This window comes from Muntiacus reevesi, chromosome 3 (genome assembly GCF_963930625.1).
Source record: "Muntiacus reevesi chromosome 3, mMunRee1.1, whole genome shotgun sequence".
NCBI classification, from domain to species: domain Eukaryota; kingdom Metazoa; phylum Chordata; class Mammalia; order Artiodactyla; family Cervidae; genus Muntiacus; species Muntiacus reevesi.
The window spans coordinates 36,325,060-36,349,258 of record NC_089251.1 but is presented as its reverse complement, the minus strand read 5'-3'; the positions used below and the strand labels follow the sequence as shown (position 1 = coordinate 36,349,258).

At 47.0% G+C, this 24,199-nt stretch overlaps 1 protein-coding gene across 2 annotated transcripts in view; it reads left to right on the top strand.

The window, feature by feature from the left end:
- The first annotated feature begins 9,198 nt into the window (after nucleotides 1–9,198).
- The window catches only part of GALNT14 (polypeptide N-acetylgalactosaminyltransferase 14), a 218,040-nt gene continuing 203,039 nt past the window's right edge, over nucleotides 9,199–24,199 (top strand). For both annotated transcript variants that reach the window (XM_065927237.1, XM_065927236.1), the window contains exon 1: nucleotides 9,199–9,327. In XM_065927237.1, the coding sequence (XP_065783309.1) occupies nucleotides 9,199–9,327 (129 nt within the window). The remainder of the gene's footprint in view (nucleotides 9,328–24,199) is intronic.

Sequence of the window (24,199 nt, the reverse complement as noted above, 5' to 3'; positions counted from 1 at the left end):
TAAGTTGCCTTGCAAATCACCAAGCAATTTTCAAGTACAAAAAGTAAACTGCATTTCGGTTATTGGCAAAACAAGCCTCTTCATCATTCAGTCAAAAATCATCACCTACATGAATGAACCTTTTTGGGAATCTGATCAGAAAAGTTTGCTTTTCAGTTTTGCTTTGTGTTTTTAAGTTTCCCAGAAACATGGTTATGAACTGAGTGTTGTATGATCTTAGGAAATTATTTTTAAATCAGTTGTTGTTGTTCAGTCCCTAAGTCATGTCCAACTCTTTGTGAGCCCATGGACTGCAGCACACCAGGCTTCCCTGTCTTGCACTATCTTCCAGAGTTTACTCAAACTCATGTCCATTGAGTTGGTGATACCATCCAACCATCTCATCCTCTGTCGCCCCCTGCTCCTCCTGCCCTCAATCTTTTCCAGCATCAGGGTCTTTTCCAAAGAGTTTGCCCTCCACATCAGGTGGCCAGAGTATTGGAGTTTCAGCATCAGTCCTTCCAATGAATATTCAGGGTTGGTTTCCTTTAGGACTGACTAGTTTGATCTCCTTGACATCCAAGGGACCCTCAAGAGTCTTCTCCAGTGCCACAATTTTAATTCAGTTAGGTGTGATCATAGTGTTGTGGTTATGACCAGGATGCCATTAATTTGGAGGACTGTGTGACAAAGGATTTCTGAGTTATTGTTCAGGTGTTACATATCATGTCTGTAGTTTACTTTTTAATGGTTCAGCAATTATAGATGCAGGCTTGTGTGTGTATACACACATATAGTCAAATGTTAATATTTGAGTCTTGGTGGTACGTGTGTTCTGTGCCTGGCTGTTGAGCAGACTCTTAGTCTAACTTCCTACATGTTTGAGAGTATTTTTAGTACAATGACTAGTAGAACAAGTTTTCCAGGTGATCCTGATTTTCTCTACTGGTTTGAGCCCATTGATGTGGAGCTGTGAGCCACAGACCAACGACAATGTGTGAGTGGAAAAACCTTTTTAATTCCCTGCTTGGTGTCTTGTCAGAATTGGAATCACTTCTCCTCAGCAATACTGGTGAGGTTCTATTTCCCATGGCTCTGTTTCTCCTGTCTGAGTCATCTATAAGACCAAAGCATTGGGATGACAAACCATCTTTAACATTTCCAGGCAGACCTAGAGGGGACACTGACTCAACTTGAAGGTACTGATTAGAACAGTGGTTCCCAAACCAAAGTGCCGAGGAACATCACCCAGAGAATTTCAGCAGGCTTAGGATGAGACACAGGCATCTGATTTAACAGCCATCAGAGGTAACTCTGATACATCTATATTTGAGAGCCATATTTTAGACTATGATGATCTTAAAGCCAAGGTCATGGGTTTGATTCCAAACTGAAGAGCTATTTAATTTTGCAGGAAGCAAAGTTGTGTTCCTTAATGATATCCTGTATATCTCACTCTATTCTATCATTTTTTAAAAGGGGTCCTGGTGGGAAAAAGTGAAAAATAAAAAAGAAACAGGACAAAGAAGGTGAACGGATCAGAGCAATTTACTATTGTAAACACATATACAATTTATTCCCCTTCTTATGAGAACCTGATACAGTCTATTGTAGAGGTAGCTGCATTTTGTTGGTGGGAGAAAAGAGGCTTTATTTGTTGTTCTCTGACTACCAAGTATATTCCTACCTCAAGAATTTTGGATGAAAAGGTAAAAAAATATCTTGTTAATATCAGTGAATTATGATCCAAAGGAACCATGCTTTTAATGAAAAACATTTGATGGACCCTTACATGGCAAGCCTAAAAGGAGAAATTGAACCCTGGGAAACCAAAAAAAAAAAAAAAAAGAACACTCCCCCCTCACCCAACTACCTTTGTTATGAACACTTCCTGGGACGCCTTACACCACCCTCAAAGAAGCCAGGAACCTCCCCGCAGCCCTGGTTTCTGTAGCAGGAACCAGCAGGGTCTTTCATAGGCATGCCACAAAGCAGCTTCCTGTGTTCTTATGTAATATGTCTTTGCAGCTTAAACCTTTAATTAACCAGAGATGTCATCGAGAAAAGTTTGCCAAGGAAGAGGATGCCTGGTTTAATTAAAAAGATCTTTAATAGTTATTAAGGAAATCAATTTGGAATTCAGGCCTGAGAGCAGTGATGGGGGAAGAAATCACTGAAAGGAACTTTGCCATCTCTCTGGGTAATGGATTTTAACCCTTTGATCTGCATTGCATCAAAATCCCTGGGACAGTGGTGCAGGAGAAGGCAGAGGGATGCTTATCACTCATCACTTTTGAATCTACCTTCCAGATACAAGAGGCAGGTCTACCTTATATATGGAAAGCCTAACCTTTCTGTTATGCAGTTATCCTGGCAATTGAAGGAAATAGAAAACCATTGTAAATTGAAAATCTCCTACCTCATAAGTATAAGCTATTTTTTTTTTCCAAGAGATGCATTATTTCTCCCTGAGGATTTGTGCTTGGACTGTACATCAGGCATCTATTACTGCTCAAACCCACCTTTTTTGGATCAAGCCAGAAAAAAAAGGGGGGATTTGGCTCTAAGGAGCACAAGGGAAATATTATTTTCACTTGTCTCATGAAAATGATGACACAAAAGGTGAACTATCCAGAGGATGGGCAAAATAAATTGTCTATGTTGGGGAAAACTGCAAAAAGGAAAGAGTTTTTTTTTTTTTTTTTTATAAACAGCATCCTGCCAACAGGGGGTTAGCTTTAATATCATCCTCGGAGGCAGCCCCATTGAGTTCAAATGTTAAAAGCACTTTTCAAATAATCCATGTTTAATTAATATTTGTACAGCACTTAGCAAGGGTATCTGAAGACAGGTGCAGAGTATGGCTACAAAAATGATTTTTCCTGTTGCAATGTTAGCTCATTCTCAGGCAGACTGAAGCGCCTCTACCTGGAGTTCCTATCATTACCCAGTGGAAACTGAGAGGATGGACTAGATCTTTCAGCACTCAAGCCTGCATCCTGATCACCAGCTTACACTTTCTTGAGGAGATGGGAACAGGCTGGTATTTATTGGTATTCCTTATAGCAAATTGCCCAGAATATGTGCCCACAATATCTTTGTTGATTGCTTGGCTGATTACCTGAAACTTCTGGGCTTATAAGTCCCCAAAACATCTCAGCTCCCTGTTTCACTTGGTCTGTTGAACCTAATGAGGGGTGTCACTTGGGAGAATTAGGGGTTTGCGTTATAATGCAATCTCTATTGAAGAACTTGTCTTGCTGGAAGTAGATCAGGTAGCTTTTCTAAGCTCCACTTTCCTCAATTACAAAATAAGAAGCGTTGAAGTAGATGGTCTCCAACACCCGTTCTGGTTCTAACATAGTTTGATCCATTATTTCTCCTTTGTCTTCACTGGGTGTGTCTGTTCTAAGTTAGTGGACTGATAGTACACAGGAAATCTCAGTGCTTATTGAAACATTTCTGCTTGAAGTACGGGTTGTAAACTGGCAAGCAGCAGCCTGGATCCAGTCTGCAGATCTGTTTAGTTTAGCCTACCTAATATTTATTTTGGAGGAAGGGTGGGAATTGAATTCGTTTACAATAGTTAAAATCCAAGATATATCCTGAAGTTGGACTTGTGTTTCTGTTGAGATGTTGGAAAATTCTGGTACTGCTTCATCTTCACAGGCAATGATCAATTAGGATTGCTTTCTTGTGAGTCCTAAATGGACCCCACCACTTCCTACTGTGTCTCCAACAAGCTGAATGTCAGTCCCATTGTTTTCATTGCGTTTATGCTGTCCCCGACCTCATCCCACTTCACTCATTCATGGCCCACAGAGGCATGTGGGTAGAGGAAGAGAGAGTTGGAGGAATAATTAGAGTCCAATGTCAGGAACCTCCTGTCCTTTGAAGAGACATCCGTGCCAGGATGTTTCCTGAGATGTGTGAGTTTCTAGGTGGATAAAGTGCCTTCGTTGGGTGGATAGGATCAGACATCCATTGACTGATATGGTAGCACAATGATCTCCCATTTAAAGCCGGCTCAGTATGTCCACATTTTCTCTCTTCTTTGAACAAACGTTTTGAATATCATTCACTCAGAAGAGTGCCCCACAGGGACACTGAAGCTACCCCAAACTCAGCACATACACAAAAGAATTTGAACAGCAAAGACCCTTTGGTCACCTAAAATGATCAATCCTCTTTTAGCAACATCAGTGGCATCCTCTTGTCCATTAGAGTGGCCATCTAATTTATTGCCTAAAATAGGAATTTCTTAAAAGTGAAAGGGGGCACTATTAATAATTATGCCAGGAAAATACTTCCCTAAACAAACCGGAGCATGTGGTCACCCTGCTCAATGTGCAACACCTCCTAATGACTTGATTACAAAAAGCTGCCATTGGCCGCAGCAGGTTTTCTTGGGAGCCAGATTTGTCCCATTTCCACCCCTGGGGCATGCGTGGCTCCTCTCATTGTTGAAATTCCCACCAGATTGAAGAGGCCTCCTGTTTCCATTTCTTCCAGGAATTGAACTCTCTTGCCTGCTTCTACCTTTCACTGATGCTCTAAACTTAAGATGGCATCACTGACTCAATGGACATGAGTTTGAGCAAGCTTAGGGAGATAGTGAAGGACAGGGAAGCCTCATGTGCTGCAGTCCATGGGGTTGCAAAGAGTCGGACACAATTTAGCAACTAAACAACAAGACTGTCTTTGACTCTCAGAGATGATGCATGCGACTATCAGATGTGGCTCTCTGAAATTTGGGTCCTGGGGAATGAATGAAATCTCTGGATCTCTCCATTTCTTTTCCTGCTCCTGTTCCCCTCTTTCAGAGACCCTGCTAGGTAATTCAGGTTAAAGAATTTCCCTCTACTTTTCTTTAAGCTAATTGGGTCATCCATTCATGCTGCTAGAACGTTACATTTTCCGTGGGGGGAGGGGTGGTCCCTGGCTCAGGTCCCTGCAGGACACCAGCTCTGAAGATCACACCACTTTCACAACCAGCAAAGGCATATCATTGCAGCAATAGTGAGTTTTATACTTGGCATTTGGGTGAGGAACAAAGAAAGTTTGGGGGCATTTCAAATAATGAAAGAAAGGAGCAGGCTTTTGAAATGCAAAGATATAAATCCCTTTCCAGGAGGCAAATTATACAGTGGAACAGAAGGGGGAAAAAAAGGGAAGGAGGGGTTGAGGGGAGTAGGGTGGTGAAAGGAGGTGTTTAATGGATAGAGAAAGATCCAGGAAGGTGAGGCTCAGATCCCTCAGATAAAGCCACCTATCTACTCAGCGAAGATAAGAGGAAAAGCCTGTTGGCTTTATTCTTTTGACTAAGATGCACCAATGTGGCAGAAAGAAGAAGTAAGAGGGTTGGAAACAGCTCATTCTCATTTACCACACAGCCTAAACTATCCTATCACTCACTTTATAAAAAGGACTTGCAGGAGACTCGGGACATACAGTTTGACAGAATCTACAGTGGCAAGGAAAAAGAAGAGGAACACAGAAAAAGGGAGCTGATGTATTATTTATAGGTAGAGAACTTGAACAAAGCAGGATGCAAAAACAGGTCCAAAGACTCGTGTTTATACGACTGTGGACTAAAGACAGACACCTCTGAATTCTTACTGCCGTATCTTTTGCTGCTGGAGACCTCTGTCAGTGCTGGGCCGGCGTGCTCCAATCTGCCCTGCTCTCGGTTACATTTCCCTGTGGCCCACAAGGGGTAAAGGTCTCACCACGAAGTTGCTGGGCCTCTGTAGGTGCAGTCTCATTAGGCTGGGCACAGAGGGCATCTCGCTGGTGGTGGCAGGTCTAATAAGCATGCAGATGGAGGACAAACGCGCATACACACACTCTCACTGAAGTCACGCAGCGGGCAGAGAGGAGGGACAAGGGGAATCAGATCCAAAAGGAACAAAAGGCTGCAGCCTCTGCAGTGAGCTGAATGAGAGTGACAGGAGGACAGTTAAAGGCAACCAGAAGCAAAGTGTGAAAACCCACAGCCAAAGGCGCTGGGGAGCATATGCCCTGGACTTCACAGCTTCCTCTTCTTCCCAGCTTACATTGGCTCCATATGCTGCTTCATATAGCGTTCCCGGGCCATAATGGGTTTTATTCCATAGTTTTTATACGAATACGGATGACTCACATCTGCTCCAATACCCAATTCGGTTTCTAATGTCTTCGGCTGCTAGGAGAGAACTTGCCAATTGACAGGAGTGGCAAAAAAAATAAAAAAAGCTTCAATTCAGGGATGAGGAAGGTTACCACCCCATAGGTGTGAGTTGGAAGCCCTTTGAGAGGGCAAGACCTTAGGGATGGGAAACAGACCCTGGGAAATGAGGAATTTGCTCCAGACTATCAAGACCTGAGGGTAGAATCATTAAAGGGCAATAGGATAGTCTTAATTCAGAATGTACTTATATTTCTTATTTTCCTGTCATGTTAAATCTTTTGCTAGGAGCTTTTCTTCCCCATATAGACTGTGATGAGAAAAAAGCCACTTGGATTAATCACCAATGATAGCTAATCCCCCACTGGGATCAACTGTGCTCTGCATTACTTAAGCTGGTTATTAAAGTTTTAAATATTCGGGGGAACCCCTGGATAGGCTGGGAGATACTTAAAGGGCTGGGCCCTGCATGGAGACTCACCTGGCTTCCAAATGTGTGAAGTCCCATCCGAAATCAATTTCAACACTAATGACAGTGACTGGCTTGATAACCCAAACTAATATGGCTTTTGGCTGGATCAGGTAATGACACTTGGCAAAACTGGGTTCCCTTGACAGCTTTCATAGGCCCAGGGAATCTCCTCCACTTGAATGGAGGACAAAGTAGTAATCAAGAAGCAAGCACCTTGAAAGCTGATAACTGCGCTCCCAGGCATCACAGTCCCTGGACGGAGCTGCCATGGGAGACCCAGGGCCTCAGTTTCCCCAGATGCCAGACAGCACGAAGCACCTTACCTCCTCAGCAGCAGGCGGTGTGTGCTGCTGCAACCAGATCTAAAGCTTGGCGGTGGTGTTGTGTAACTGTTTGCCATCTGTTACTCAGAAGCAGCACCACAAAGCGCTGAGCAATGGACTACGGAGCTGCGGCTCCTGCCTGGAGCTGACAGCATCTCAGCAACTTGCCTGGGGGTCCCCTGCAGAGCCTGCCGCAGAACACTTTGCAGGCCCCAGACCGCAGGTCCAGGGCAAGACTGCTGGAAGGGATCCAGGAAGCTCATGATACTGCAGAGAGGGGTTCTCTTGCTGCTGCCCCCAGCCCTCCCAGACCGTGATCTACCTGGACCTCTGCCCAGCCAAAGCAGTGGCTGGGGAGCCTACCCCAACCTTTCATTGTACAGAGTTCTAATAAAGGCAAATGGTTCTGTGTCATGGTCTGAGAGCTCAGCTGCATGTTGAGATGGGCTGGCAAGTGTGCTCAGCTTTTCTGGGCTGTTTTATTTTCTATCTTTGTTCCCACCCAAAACTTCTTATCTACAGCTGAGCCAAGAACACGTTGGGGCTAGGAGGAAAGACTGTCCTGTGACTAAAAGACAGTGTACCAAATACCGGGGCAGATGCCTCCATTTTTGACTCCACTTTTTGCTGGCTTCGTCTTCCTGAAGAGTGAATTCTGGAGCCCTGCTTTATACCTGCTCTACCTTCTATGCTGGGCCCTGTAGGGAGAGGCCAAGAGGATGATGGCTACAGTAGTAGGTGCATCACCTTCACCTCACCAACAGCTTGATGAGATAAGCATTCTTCCAAGCAGGCTCCACACATAAGATGGCACTGTTCCCCAGGGAGAGCAAGGTGTCCTTCTCCGCCTCCTTCAGGGACCAGATGATCAAGTAACACCAGCACGTTGCACTTAGCTTTCACAACTATTCATTCACTTGTAAATCGTCCCCATTTTACAGATGAGGAATCTAAGCCTCCTGAGGTCTCCATGATTCACACAGCTATTGCGGCTGACTGGGGCCAGGAACTCCTCACCCAGTGTTATCACCATCATTCCAGCCTAGCTGAGGCCCATGTGGGAATCCAGTTCAGACTGTGCTCTGTCTCTGGACCCAAGTAGTTTTAATCTTCAAGAGGAAGGAGGACGCACTTCCAAAAGGCACTTGGGGAAAGGGGCTTTTTAAAGATAGCCCTCTGCACCCACTACCCCCTCCCTCCAAGTCACCTTGACCCAACTTTGGACCCAACCCCCACCCCCTTTCTGCAAACACAGAGCCCTGATCCTCAGGGAGAGAAGACTCTTAAGGGAGGTAATTGCACCTTAATTTTTAAAAGGATTTCTTTAAAGTTAAATTTAGACCAACTCAGCGTTCCATTAAGCAGAAAAAGTTGCCAGGCACCTGCAGGCAGGCAGAGAAACACCCTGGGGAGTTGGCTGAACTAGGCCTTGGCCCTGAAAGGCCAGGAGCATGACCCCCCGGTGAGGTAGCATGCCCCTCAGCGCCGGCTCCCCTAGGGTGGGTGCACAGAGAGCGGGACCAGGCTGCAAGCGCCACGTGCAGACCCCCGCGGCGAGCGGGAAAGTCCTCCCGGGCACCGCTCCTCCGGGCACCGGCTGGCCTTTGGGGTCCGGCGTGCAGCTGGGGGCGGCGAGTCTCGCGGACGCACCGTTCCCGCCCCGCCCCGCCCCATCCCAGGATGGCCCCCGAGCTGCGCGCGGGGCTCGGCGCGGGCGGCCCCAGAACAGCACGCGGCGGCGTCTCGGTGGGCGGGCGGCGGTAGCGCCCGCTCTCAGAGCCCAGCTCGCTCCCGCCCGGGTTCACCCTCGGAGTCGCTCTGTCTGTCGGTCCTCCCTCCCCCTCTCTCCCTCCCTCCACTTCCCCCTCGAGCTCCTCGCGGGGTGCCGGGCACAGCCTCGGATTCCTGCCTCCCCGCAGCTCGAGTCAGTTTCCTTCGCGGTGGCGGCGGCGGCGGCGGCGCGGGGAGCATCTCGGCGGCCACCGCGCTTCTCCGGCTGGAGCGGTCGTCCAGCTTGGCCGGCCCCTCGGCCCTCGCCTGCCGCGCCTCGGGGCACCGCGTGGTTCCCCCTTCTGCTCGCTGCTCTCCCGAGCGGGCGGGGCGCCTGGCAAGCTCCCGCCGGTCCTCTCCTGCTCCGGATCCCGGGGCTAGCGCTCGCGGGAGCAGGGCACGCTCCAGGACACCTGCCCCGCCGACCCTGACCGCCAGGGGGTGCCCCCGGGGCGCAGTGACGCCCAGAGGAGAAGGCAAGCGGGACCATGCGGCGCCTGAGTCGCCGCCTGGTGCTGCCGATCTTCGGGGTGCTCTGGATCACCGTGCTGCTGTTCTTCTGGGTAACCAAGAAGAAGTTGGAGGTGCCGACCGGACCCGAAGTGCAGACCCCCAAGGTACGGGGTTTGGCTGTGCGCCGGGAGTGGGGCAGTGGTTGGCAGGAGGGCGCGCAGTTCGCGCGCGGGGTTTGCGGGCTCCCGGGAAGCCAGGGCGGGGGTCTGGGTGCTGCGAGCAGGTAACCCGGCGCCGGATGCGGATACAGTGTGATATTTCTGGATTTTACAAAAGCTCAGGGGCATCCCCGGCCCCGCGCTGTGTGGAAGTGGGAGTGGGTGTGGGTGGCGGGCGCACGCTGCCTCGCGGAGCGGGTCTCTTAACTTGGGTACAGCTCGCCTGGGTCCCGGGGCGGCGGGGGCGCAGCGGTCGAGCCGCCCGGGGGTTGGTGGTCCGTGGACGCTGCGAGACAGTAGCTGGTGGGGCGGGGGGGTGGTGCTGGGGTCGGGTGGCAGGGCCGTCCGGCGCTTGGCGCCGGAGAGAAGTCTGGCGGCCGCGCTGACCTCCTTCCTTCCCGCAGCTGCCAGGCCGGAGCAGGGGAGGCCGGAGGCCCAGGGGTGCTCCGCGCGCGCGTGTGCGGCGCGGGCGAGCGCCCTGCAGCCTCCCGGGCGGCTGCCGCCCGGGTCCACCCAGCCTGTCGCAACCCTTGCTTTATAATTGTCCTCGATCTCTTCAGCTGCATTGGAAGTTGAAATGAATGTGCCCTGAACATCACTAAAGAGCCTGTAAAAACAGACGCCTTGGTATTGGTGGGGAGTTGGGAAGTGGCTTTTCCAACTCCTGCCCAGGCGGTTCATCTGAGCGGAGCCGCTGGGCTCTCCGTGCAGGCTCAGTCTTAGCTTTACTCAGAGCCCCGGTTCCTCGGTCTCTTCTTCCACAGACCTGGCCGTGGGACACAGAAGGGGGCCTCGGGGGGGTGGTGGTGGTGGTTTCTGACCAGCCAGGCAACATTTATGAACAGGGTTCAGAGAGGTTGTCCAGTAACTGTGAAAGAACCCTTAGAGAACCTTATGGTCCCAAGCAGGAGACTGAAAATAATGGGGGGAGAGGGAGAAGGGGGCGTAAGTACAGTGCAGAGGACCAACTAGGTGGCCTGTACGTGTGGATGCTTCCTAAATAGTTGTAGGAGTTGGGTGGGATTCTCCTTATTCCATAGATTAGGAAACTGCTTCAGTCTTGCCTTAGGAATGCTACTGATTTGAACTCAGACCTCTGATGTTCAGGATCTTTCCACTATATCAAGTTGCCTCTGAGATTGCCTTTTAACTGTCTTTGGGTACTTACATTCTGAAATCTTGCCAATGCTTGACTGAATTCCCCAAGCATTTATTGATGGTCTGCTGTGTGCCAGGCAGTGTGCTAGCTGCTGTGGGTACAGAGATGCAGAACCTGTTCTCTGTGGGCAGGGGCTTTGCTCAGGAGTGGACCAGAACCATATGGTGTGCACTAGGTGTCATGGGGGCCTGGGCACTTAATGGAGGAGGAGGAGGAGGGCACAGTGAACCGAGTAGAGAAGGAAGAACAGTAGGTTTGGCACTAGGTAGGGAGGGCATTCCAGGTAGAGGTTAATTGCACCAAACAGGCCGAGAGGAATGACACAGCATGCTGGTTGAATTTGGCACAATTCGAGTGTCAAAGCACGTGGCTGATGGTGGGGATGAGGTTGGGGGGAATGTGTAAGAGTCCTGTTGGGTAGGACTTTGAGGGTTCCAGGGGGCCTTGAGGCTACACTAAGCAGGGGAGTGACAAGGTCAGATGGATGCCTTCCAACAGCCTTCATCACACTGGATCGATTTTCTCACTCACTTTGGACCCGCCTATAGATCTGGGGAGCTTTTCCTCTTATTCCCTGGGTGGTTCTGCTTTTTGTGATGCAGTTAATGATGCCTGTGGGGACATGAACTCTCTGTTTTTTTTTTTGTTTGTTTGTTTTTTTTTTTGAACTCTCTGTTTTGCGTTGAACTTCATTACCTTAAGCTTGCTTATTCTAGTTTACTCCCCGGAGCTGGGACCAGAGATCTGTTTCTTCCTTTGTGCACTTTGTCGTTCTTCCTTACCTGCTTCTTCTCATCTGGCCATGCGTTGAGCACACATTTATCCAGTGCAGCCACAGGCCAGGCTCTGTGCTGGGTTTGGGCATTGCTATGAGAATCACACTCTGCCTCTGCCGTCTGGGGGTGGCTCTCACAACTTCCTGGTTGAGGCAGAATTGCAAACATGAGTAGTGGGATGGGGTGGGGGCAGTGGTCTAATGTCAGATATAGTGCTGTGCAGTCATGGAACAGGGGTCTCCTAGTTTTGACCACTTTCTCTTTGTCTTAACATCTCCCCCCCCACCCCCATTTTCTGTCTCCTTTATAACCGTGAATTCTCTAGACTTTAACAGTCTTGATACTTCTTATTGTTGGTCACCCTTTCTTGTCAGTCTATTTCTTCTTTCTCTCTTTCACCTATATTACACATTTGTGTGTCTACATATATATGTTGTGTATATTCATGGGTGTATTTTGTGTCTGGTGGATGAGCACCCCTCTGTATCTTGGTGCGTATGTGTCTGAGGGGAGGGATGGAAAGACAAAGAGAGGTCCTTCTCAATGCCACAACAACTGTTTCCATCACTGATCTATCAGGAAATTTGCATGTTGGGTCCCAAGGAGTGCAGTAGGATTCCAAACCTGACTCCATGTCAGAACCACCTAAGAGAACTCGTTTAATATACACGTTTTTATATTTACTGCAGAGATTATGATTCTGTGGGTTTTGGTAGAAGGTCCTAGAATCAGTTTTTTTTTTTACAAGGGCCCCATGTGAATCTGAAGTAGCCTATTGATGGATGGTTTTGGAAGCTAGATGAAGAATACCAAGTCTATGGGGTTTTTTTTGCGGTTCAGTGGGCCCCGTGTAAATATGGCCGAATAATTTCATTCTTCTTGAGTTCCTGGTGGTCCAAGCTTGTGTGAGCATGTGCATTCATGTGAAATGACAATAGCTAGCATTTGCATTGGGTTTTACAAATTTACAAACTCCATTTCACATGTATTAGCTCATTTAAGCTTCACAATGACCACGAACAATAAGGCAGATCATACTTTAATGCACATGAGATTGAGTAATGAGGTTAAACAATTGGCCCAAGATAGCAGGGCTATTATTAAGTGGCAGCTTCAGCACAAGAATGGAATTGGATCATCCTGGCAACCACCCACACCCTGTGCTGCTTCTTTGCCACCAAGCCACCTGGATGCCTGGGTCTTTGCTAGGGGATGATGGGGTGAGGTCAGGGATGTTTACAGCTGCATGGTGCACACCTGCTTTCCAAGCACTTCATGACTCATCCCTAGGTGCTGGTCTTTGTAGAGCTCCAGGGAGGTTGGTGCCATCTGTGGGGAAACCATCTCAGAGGGAACCCTGCCCTACCTATGGAGGAGGCCATCTGGGGCCGAGGAAGCGCTTCTGGCTGGCCAGAGTGAACCTTGCTGGGACGGGTCCAATGAGAGGCTGCAGCGTCATTGGGTGGTTGCAGGTGGTTGCAGCACCCTTGGTCTAGGAATCATTTGCCAAGGCAGAGACTTTTTCCTCAACAGTAAGAATTATCCAGGGACATTTGTCTATTGTAGGGCAAAAAATTTGGTTTTTGGGTGAGTTCAGCATCCCAGGTTTCTCAGATGATGCTTCTGCCCAGTCCTGGGGGGAACTCTTGCCTTGGATATGTCTGAAGCTATGGGGACTCCACCTAGGGCTCTTCCCAGTGTGGCAGAGGGCTCAGTTTATTATCCAAAGCAAGAGCAGTGGGCTCCATTCCCTCTGAAATATTTAGAGAAGTTGAAATGGTGGAGGGATTGGACAGGAGAGGGCTGTAGCCAGGGCTTCTTGGCTGGGGACTTCCCAGCGTGTCCATTCCGTGCAGCCAGTTGCCATTGCTGGGGACTAGGCCCTGGCTCTCTTTCTCAGTGTTAGCAAATATCTTCACTCACCTGGCAGTGGGATCTCCAAAGTGGGCCTGATAATAAAATAAAATCTATGCCCCGTCACAATCCAAGTGATATAGAGAAGCTGGGCTGCACTCTTGGTTTAAGAAAATAATTGGATTTTTTTCTTAGTTTCAAGAAGGGCTGGTTCTATTAATAGCTCAAATAAAGATTTCTTTAAGTTTGACTTTTCAATGTTGATTTGATTTTTATGGAGAGTCCCACCCCCAAATTCAGCAAAGCTCTAATTCCTAATTGAAAATCATGTAACAAGCTTGATGCTTTAATTTAAATAGGATTTTAGCAATAAGTACTGTACCACTAAAAAAAAAAAAAAGACAGAAAAACGTTTCCATTTCTTCTCTCCTCTATCATTTGTTTGCCATTTGGAGAATTACACAATAACTGACAGAAATTTTTTTTAAAAACAGCAAATTTGTCTCTTATTTTCAAGAAACTAAATTTAGGCCAGGGGTTTAGGGCTTAGTAAAAGAAGAATTTGAAGCCTGAGGGTACTTTTGGAGGAAGGTATTGGAAATGTAAAGGCTTTGAGTAAAGTGCCTCGGGCCCATGTAAATGTATTTGTGCCGTGCTAGAAATACTGCAAACACTGTAAGAAAGGAGCTTGTTTTCTGTAATATTTGCATACTGCACATGCCTTATGTATAGGCACTGTTATTGTATTCCCCATTTATTACATAATTTCTTCCACTAAAAAAAAAAAAATTCATCAATTTTAGAGAGAGGGCCTAATAATCTGCTGAAGCTCTGTGGGCATATTTTAGATTCTGTTCAGGAAATTTCAACTCTGGCACGACCAGAAACAGCCCATTTTCAGATGAACCTTCATCCTTCGTGAACATTCGTGCCTGTGTGTGCTGGTGCCCACACTGGGCACTGTGCTGATTTCCCATCTAAGGCAATTTCTGGAGAAGGTGGTGGGGATGATGCTGCCTTCATGGTCCAGATGTGGGTACCGTGAGAAGCTGGGAAGTATGAGACTAGCAGGTTAGAACTCCAGGTATTCAAGAAATAGCATGCCTTGCTTTCTAGATATTAACAAGCTTAAAACAAAACAAAACAAAACAAATCACCGCCCTCCCCTCCCCCCAAAAAACCAAACCCTGAGCTCCCCTGTACTCCTGTCTTGCCTTCATCAGCCCTATCATGCTCGTGGGAATTTCTCTTCCCTGGGTCATTTTTGGCCTGCCTGGGGTTATACCCTTGTCCCAGCTGATATTCTCCCCCAGGCTGTATCCCAGGGACCCACAGATCTATTTTAAGGGAATCTCTTTGAATCAATCTGGGGACCGTTCTCTCTCTCTCTCTCTCTCTGTCCCTAAACCCTTGTTCTCCTAAGTTGCCTGGTGCTTTTGGAAATAAAGACCAGGAATCCCCATCTCAAGATTTCCCAGAGGCCCAGAATGATACTTGCTGCAATCAGAGAAGACACAGGGACAAAACCAGAAAGGAAAGAGAAATTAATGTCCCTGTCACAAGCTTCCCCAGCCTGTCTAGAGACTACCCTTTTCCAAGGTTGCTCATCTGTTTGTATCATTTAAAAGTGCTAATCTCCACTCATAAGAGGTCATTTATTAGCTCAACAGGGACAGAATGAGGTTGCCTTTGGCTGATGCCTAAGGCCCAAGATCTTTACAGGGCCAGGTTCACATGCCATCTCGTCTGCTTCCTCTGCCTGCATCCTTTCCCACACCTCTCCCATCCCAAATTTCCAAAATAGTCTTATGCATTATCAGGCACCCAGGAACAAATTTTGAAGTTGAAGAAATGTGTTTCTGTGCCTGTTTAGTTTTTAACGTTTACAGTTATGTCATTCTTCCAGAGCATTTCAAAGTCCCTGATGTGTTTTTCAGAAAAAGAATCTGAATTAGAAAGCTTCCCTCTCTGGGGGCATCTGTGAACCCCGCTATGACTTTTGCACAGTCCACTTGAGATCAGTGTTATAGACCCACCATCTGTCTGGGGAAGTGAGTCTCTACAGCTGGCTGCTGCGTCTTCCCACTTGCCCACAGTGACCCGGAGCTGGGTAGTTGGCCTCCCTCCTTGTCTGGACCTCAGAGACTCAAACTGTGCACCAGGGTCGAGAAATGGAGACCCCAGCTCTCTTGTGGCAGCTCCCATCATGTCGTAATCAAGTGTGGGTTTGCCTTCTGGTTTTTCTAATACACCTGGCAGCCCGGGTGTCTCTTTCTGCCATTGGTGGTGCCAGGGATCACTCAATCTTTTCTGGGCTCAGTCTCCTCATCTGTGAAATGGGAGCAGCTTGCTACAGCCCTACCTATCCATCTCCCACTTGCCTTGCTAGCAGTCTGAGTTATTTTGCATTACTTGTGAATAACTCTGAAGTGAAACTTCATGGCTTTAAATAATTATACCACGGATACTCTGAGTCTATTACTTATCTTATAATTATTTTACCAGAAACGCTAGATTAACCAAACACTAAATCAGTTTCTGAGTCCTGAGATGTTGAGCTGATTAAGAAAGAACCCCTTTGGGACAGTGAAAAACATGCGCATGCACACACACGTGTACACTGGCACCCTAGGGAATTCTGCAGAAGCTCCTGAAATTTGCTGGCTCTGGCATTTTGGTATTTGAGGATAAATGGCCTGAGATGACCTTTTGGGGCAGCAGCCATTGCATTCGGTAGCAGCTTCCGCCATCACAGGACCTAATGGGCACTAGGAAACTGATGGCGAGAGGAAGGAAGATTTGTCTACAGTGAGAGGAATGTATATGCCTCCCAGGGAGTCCTCTTTCCTCCTGCTTTCCTTTCCATCACTTCCCTCCTCCCTTTATCACATTCTTCCTCCTTCTCTTACTCACATTTTCTGGGAAGCAAGAGGGCCCTGGAGCAGAGAGGCACAGGGCACTTGGTCAGGAGTCCTGGAAAGAAGTCTGTAGACCTGGGAGCCTAGTACCTCCCTGCAGGCTCCGACCAAGGTCAGGAGCGGCTTGCCTAGCTGCTGGTCTGGATGCAAAGGCAGTTCTTTCCGAAGGAGGGACGTGGCTGCTCTGGCCACCCTGAGCCATTCTGCTCAGATGCCCTTTATCAGCACAAGCCCTCTTGGCTGGATTTAAGGGGCCAGCGGACCACTGCCTCTGGACAATGCCAATTTCAAGTACAGAGTCTCTTCTGCCTACCATTTCCCAGAGACAAGATCAGGCACTTAAAAAAATAATTAAATTCTCCTCATATCACTTGTCTTCTTAACTGTGAGCACTACAGAGATCTTTCAAGGAAATGCAGGGGCAAGCAGCACAGGCACTTGTTCCTGCCACTAGATCTGAGTGCCTGGCCGGAGAGCCACCACCCAGCTGCCTCTTTCTAATAATCACGTTGTTTGAACCCAATTTGCATCTCATTCATGGCCAGAAGAGCGTGAGGAACATCTCCAGGGTGGGTAGGACCACCCCATCTTGACGCGCTCTTTCCCAAGAGGCAGTCAGTTCCTTTCCTCACTAAGGTTTGGAAATTAGGATTTTTTTCCTCTAATGGCCCAGGCTGAGGATTTATGTAGCTCCTGTTGTTCCTCTGAGAGCACTCTAATCGTTAATTTCCCCCCCAGCCACAGAGAGACTGAGCCGATCAATATTTATGCTCCCATCACTTGCAGCTGCAATGTGTAGGCATAGTGGAGGCCAAACTCCTTGATGGTCATTGAGAAATTAGCTGGCACTCGTGTTTCAGGCTCATTGTTTCTCTCTGGGAGATCAGATCACGTGGTCCATGGATTAATTAAGCCACCCAGATAACTGGCTGTTAATAGACGGGCAGTTGATAGCTGAATTGACAGGTCCTGATTGTGGTGGGCTGGTGGTCTTCACCTGCAGAGGGACTGCTCAAAAACCTGAATGATTAAAGGTGAATCAGAAACTGGAGGATAAGAGAGCTTCCTCCCTTTGTGTGATGTTACAGAGTTTACAGAGCATTTTTATTCACAAATGCCTCCTTTGATTTTTCCTGCAACCGCGTGTGGTGGGTGTTATTGTTACCCTCATTCTCTGAAGTAGGATGAAAACTGAGGTTGCAATAGGGAGGAGACAGGCAAGCTCGCCCAACCGTTACGTGGCCTTGAACTCACTCTTCTGACTGTAAAGCCTGTGCTGTTTCTATCATGGCTATGCTCAATGTCCGGCTAGCTTCCTTTTCCAGGGGAAGTGGCAGTTCTTTTATATGTGTATGTGCTTTGTGTATATTTTCATCTGGACAAAGAGCTCATGCTCTTGCTGAAACATGATCTCTATACCTCTGATAAAACACCAGCAATGCTTTTCTGCACGTAAAGGGGAATGGTGGGTCAGGTTAAGGGAACTGTACAACCTGTCTCTGAAGGGCCAGCAGGACTTGGTGTTTTCTCCCAGGACAGACCATGTTTAACTCAGTCTCAGACCCAGCAGAAACATGCTACAGGTGATTTGGGGAAGATACTGGGCTGGACTGGCAGACTCGTGGTCCTGGGAGAAGTGGAGAGAGGCTTTCGTGCCCCTTCAGTCCTATTGTCGGCACTGGCTCTGTCTTTGTATTAGTGACCACCCCCCCAAACCCCCACCCAGGATTGGCAAGGTTTGACAGCAGGAAATGAAGCTCTGCTGTCATTCAAGAGGCTGCTCAACTCAGAAGTCAATGGGATCCTGCAATTAAGACGGAAATTGTTGATCTGTATCCGTTTCGTGATGAATGTGGTTCTTAAACAATCAGAAGCAATTCCCCTCTAAGAGAAAAAATGTCATTTGGAAGAACCTAAGACGTACATCCTATTTGAAATGTGAGGCAGGTAAATGGGGGAGTGACTTCAGGGAAGTGACTTTGGAAGGTACCCAGCATCACCTGAGAGAGCTTTGTGGCTCAAAGATAGAGGGCTCCCTGCCTGCGTCTTCAGCCTTGAAGGGCCAGGGTTCAGTCATTTGGTGGTTGCTTTGGGGGCTGGGTGTGAGTAACAGAGTTGCTGCCCATGTATATGTTTAAAGTTATGACAGCATAAAATCAAGAAGTTGCTGATATCTTCCTGCTATTTTTGTCTGCAATTCTGGTGAGCTCCTAGAGAGCTCATGGTAATGCTTTTGTGATGTGGCCTGAATGTCACAGTCTGTATTGCGGGATCCTGGGCAGAAACATGACTTTTGCACTCTTGTGCATTTCTGCAGAGTATGGCAACATTAACGGGGACAATATTTTTTAAGGATATGCTTGGAGTAAGAATGAAAGGAAATGTAAACCTAGAGAACTCTGATATTTTCCCTCTCTGCTCAGAAGTCCTGATGGTTTTCTAATCATTTGTTTAATTCTGAATCAGATAAACTCTCTGTAATTCTCCCTGCCTCTTTTAACACTGAGATTATGGCTTTTGCTTCAGGTTTTAGCTTTTCTGCTAAAACTGAGTGTGTATTTTGGGGGCAGTGTCTTCTAAAGCTGAACATACGTATAATATGTTAATATTCCTATGACCCTGCAATGTCACTCCTAGCCGTAAACCCCAAAGAAATGCTTTTGTATTTCAGTGAATGCCTTGCATTCCAATTAAAGTCAGCACTTTTCTCTGTAAAGGGTCAGATACAGTAAGTCCCCTATATACAAAAAAGTTCCATTCTGAGAGCACATTCGTAAGTCCAGTTTGATCTCTAAGTACCACAACGTTGGCCTAGGTACCCAACTAACATAATTGGCTATTTAGTATTGTACTATAATAGGTTTATAATAGTTTTCACACAAATAATACATAAAATACAAAAAATAACACATTTTTAATTTGGAGAAGGAAATGGCAACCCACTCCACTATTCTTGCCTGGAGAATCCCATGGACAGAGGAACCTGGCAGGGGTCCTTTAGGGTCACAGGAGTCGGATACAACTTAGCGACCAAGAGACAGAGAATCTTACAGTACAGTACCTTGAAAAGCACAATATACAACAACTGGCATACAGGGGCTGGCATCGAGTAAACAGGCAAGAAGATTTACTGGCTGGAGGAGGGAGAGGAGGTGGGAGAAGGTAGAGCTGAAGGACTGTCAGCAATAGGAGACAGAGGGCAAGCTGCCGTTTCACTCATGCCTGACATTGATAGAATGCACGTTTGCATCTTTGAAAGTTTGCAATTTGAAGGTTCATATGTTGGGGATGTACTCAGAATCTTTTTTTTTTTTTTTTAGATCGTATGGTTTCTGTTGTAACTATTCGACTCTGATATTGTGGAGTGAAAGACATTATGTAAATGAAATGAGTGTGGCTGTGTTCCAGTAAAACTTTATTTATGGGCCCTGAAATTTGAGTTTCGTGTAGTTTTCCCATCTCATGAAATACATCGCTTTTGGCGTGATTGTCAAAGATTTACAAATGTAAAAGCCTTTCTTAGTTTGCAGGGTGTCCTAAGACAGGTGGCAGGCCAGATTTGGCCTTCAGGCTGTGGAAAGAAAGTGAAAGTGCTCAGTCGTGTCCAACTCTGTAACCCCATGGACTGTACAGTCCATGGAATTCTCCAGACCAGAATATTGGAGTGGGTAGCCTCTCCCTTCCCCAGTGGATCTTCCCGACTGAGGAATTGGCTGTGGAATTCTATTTAAAGTACAAGAACAGGCCAAACTAATCTGCCGTATTTGAAGTCAGCTTCATGGTGACCCTTGGTTGGCCTCAGGGACCAGAAGGGAAACTGGGGCAGGGGAGCGGGGAGGGCGCATTTGGGGAATTGGTACCCTGTTAGTTTCTTGATCTGGGTGCTTGTAACTTGAGTATGTTCGCTTTGTGGAAATTCACTGAATGCTTGCTCTTTTCTGTTTGAATATGCCACCTCAATAAGGCCTTCGAAAAGAAAAGAATGAACTGAGTGGGTGGCTTCTGACTCTGGGTATTAGCACCTCCTTTGAGGTCAGAGTGCAGAAGTTTTCACTCTTCTTGTAGCCACTGGCTTCTGTTTCTGAACGGAGAAATGTCTTGATAGATCTTTCCAATTTCCCAATTCCTACCCCTTTTTACATACAGGGAGATGTTTCACAGCTAGTGTGGTACAGGTACCAGCCACCTAAAATACCATACCTGGAAGAGTTAACCTTTTAGTTGCTGAATCATAGGAAGATGGATAAGGGAGGGGAATTCTAAAGGAGACCCAGGCAATGGGAACTGCCAGTAGGAATTCGGCTGTTAGAGCAGCTCCATAGTGAATCTGAGCTGAAATCTATCTTTTTATGGCTAAGATGTGGAGGCTTAGTTACATTTGTTGTTGGTTACTTGCTTTGTCCTGTCTGACTCTTTGCAACCCCATGGACAGCCTAGCAGCCTGCTAGGCTTCTCTGTCCATGTGATTTCCCAGACAAGAATACTGGGGTGGTCAGGATCTTCCTGACCCAGGGATCGAACCTGTGTCTCCTGCATTGGGAGGTGGATGCTATACCACTGAACCACCAGGGAAGCCCTACTTACAGTGAATGGAATTATATGGCATAAGCTACTGGCTTGTAGAAAACCAGCTTTCCCTGCCACCCCCCATCCAGCAAAAAAGCAGAGAACTAAGAACCTGAGCTTCTGTGAGTGCCAGGTGCTTCCTGTGTCAGACATCTGTTCTCCTAACAGCCCTATACATTAGGCAGTGGTAGCTTTGTTCTTCAGGTGAGCAACGTCAAGGCTTAGGGAAGTTAAGTGACTTTCCCAAGGTCATGCCACTTACCAGTGGAGGAAGTGGATTCCAACCCAGATCTGTCTGGCTCCAGAACCCACCTCTTCCCACTTCACCATGTTCACCCTGGCTTCTTTCTCTCTCCTCACAGTCATACCGAATCTGGTCTCCTAAAAGAGATGCTGAGTATATTTTCCCCTTAGCAACCTGTCGTTATAGCTGGCCTTTGTTCTGCTTCCTAGAATTACACACATCTTGTTGAGACCAGAAGCTGTTGAATGAAATAGTTTATACCAGAAGCTATCTCTTCCAGGACAAGTCATTTTAAAACAATAGGCAAGGAGAAATTTTACAACACTTTCAAAGAGAAATATACCGTGCTTTCAGCTTTGCTTGCTACCCCTTGTGAACATGTCCAACCTACAGAGGACTGGAGATGTTTCTGGTCCCAGGGTTAAACTTTAAAAAAGGATGTCTTCAAGCTGTCACATTCTTGAGAGTGTGAAGGAGCTTTCGGTATGCCTCCAGACTGATTAAAGAGGGGATGGCATGGACTTAATCAACAGACGCTGAAAATGCAAAGGCTGTCGTGAATGGAAAACAACCCCTCCCCCACAGCACCCCTTGGAGAGGAATAGTCCTGTATCCAGCATAATAGCACCAATTATTTGGTTGTTTGTACTGAGGAGTTGAAAGCTATCATGTGCCGGGAAAATACTCAGCATGGAGCAGTAATTATGGATCAGCTGATAATAAAGGATGCTCTGGATTGACTACTAATTAGATTATTAGCACCAAAAAACAAATACTTGCTATTAACCATGAATAAGCCACACTTATGACATTTCCTACTTTTAAATATATTTTCCTTTTTATAATGTGCAATTTCCTTTCTTCCCTTTCTTTGCTAAGACTTCCCATTTTCCCTAGTCATACTAAACTTCGTCGTCTGTTCCGCTGTAACCAAGTGGTTTTCTTGTTTCCTTCCAGGCTCAAAAGGGCCTGAGGTTGTTGATGAATTGAGTGTCACATATCAGACCCTATGTGAGACGTGCTAGGTGTTTTCAGGGGAGAAGTCAGGGTTATTCTAGAGCAGGATCCAGGTCTTTCCCAATGGGCACAAAGTCTTTATAAGGGGTAAGGGGATTTATGGGCTTCCCAGTGGCTCGGATGGTAAAGAATCTGCTTGCAGTGTGGGAGGCCTCAGCTCGATCCCTGGGTTGAGAATATCCCTGGAGAAAGGAATGACTACACACTCCAGTATTCTTGCCTGGAGTGTTCCATGGACAGAGAGCCTGGTGGGTTATAGTCCACGGAGTCACAAAGAGTCAGACACGACTGAGCGACTTTCACTCTCACACTTTCTTTTCACAAGGGATTGTACATTTTTCCCTGTCAAATACGTGCTGGAGTTAATTGCCAAAGAAGTTGCTTTTTTTGTGGCACTTTGAGATTTGGTCCTTGTCTTCCCGATCTGAGGAGATGGGATGGGCGTTGAGTGTCAGCTTTGAGTGTCAGCTCCCACCCTCCCCAGCAAGTAAGCCATCTTCCTACAAGTAGGTTGACAATGCATTCCCAGTAGAGTGAGATTCTAGCTATCTTCTGCCCAGGGCAGATGTGGGTAGGACCATGTGGGAAGAGCCCCTTGGGAAGTCTTCAGGGAGCAGCTGGATATGGTAGGAGTCAGAGGGCAGCTCTGGCCACGCCCTCAGTAAGTGGTCAAAGTGACTGCCAGGAGTCCTACAGGAAGTGCTAGTGATGGAGCTTGTTCATGACCACCATTAAAAGCTAGGAGGGAGAAGCTTCCTTGGGGAGAGGGGTGAACAGCTGCCTGTCAGGAGAAATGCGAGTTGCTCTATCTGTGTGAAATATTCGTTCTTTCCAAGACCTACCACAAGACAGGCAGATGAGATTTAGCTGGTACTTGCCAGTACAATCATACTTGGTGTTTAAGACTAGCACCTTTCTGATTAAACAGTGTCTGAGCCATACTGATTATTCAGATGTTCTCTTTTGAATATTATTTCTGGATGATGTATTGATTACTCTTATTTTACCAATGAAGAACTTGAGGTTTTATAGCATCCAGTGAAACTTGCCTAAGTCTACAGAGCTTGTAAGTGTTGGAGCCAAGACAGGTCTGGTTGATGCTGGGGTGCCAGTGAGGGAGTCAGCAAGTGAGAAAGTCAGTGATTTCCTTGAAGGAATATCTCCCTTTGAGCACCCATTCAGCGTGGGGAGAGAGGCTTGTCAAACAGAGGGAGACAGAGTGGGCCAGTTCCCTGGCACCAGGCCATGGGATCGAGCTCATCTGTTCATCCAGCAAACCTATATGGGGGTGTCGGGGGACGTTCAGCTTTATGGGATCCAATATGTTATTCTTTTCTTTTGTGTGCTGTTTCTCAAGGATTCTCAATTCCTTATCAGTTCCTGGAAACCAGGAGCGAGCAGAGCTGCACGCAGTTCTCAGGACTGAGATCATGAGAGAGGGCACCTGCTTGGATTCCTTTCAATGACTCCCTTCAGTGACCTTTTACTTAAGTGTAATCTGTTCAGTTATGCCCTTCTTACTCAAGATATTGAATGCTTTCTGGCCCTTTGAAGATTGTTATTTGCTTGGCTTTGTTTTTGTTCAATTTATTTTACTGCTTAAAGCTGCTTTGTATGAAGATATATAAACATGGATTTCTGCAAATAAAGCACCCTTGTTTCACTCGAGACTTGGGTCCCCTGTGTCCCTCTTCTTGTCGACTGCAGTCCCCAGGTCCCGGTCTATGAAGACCATGACAAGTGGCGCCCGAAACAGGGACCTGGTGAAGCCCTTGGCGAGCGGACGGAGTGACTGTTAGGACCTATGGAGGTTGGTAAGTGCGGGGTTGTGGGACAAACGGTCGGAAAGCCCCCACCACTTTTCTACTTTACTTCATCATTTATTTAAGGTTCAAGGACTTCCGGTTTCGTGTCAGCAAATAGAGGCTTGTCTCCAAACAGTGGTTGAATGTAATCCCTGGTTCCCTGATGAAGGCAGTTCCAATTTAAAAATTTGGAACTGGGTTTAAAAAAAAAATTAAACGAACTGCAAGACGGGGAGAAAATATTCCAATAGGTTTCTGGCCCTTGTGGGCCCTCATTAAAGTCATAATCTTTCCATTTCAAGGCAATTCTAGCCCCCCTGATATTCTTCAACAAGTGTAACGCTCATTATACGAATATAAATTAGGTGATAAGAATTTACAAAAGGCCCAATTAGAGCAACATAAAATGTTTCAAAACTTTCCCACCATCCCTGCTCTGGCTGTCCCAAGTGCTCCTCCTCCTCTTGTAATGGGCATGA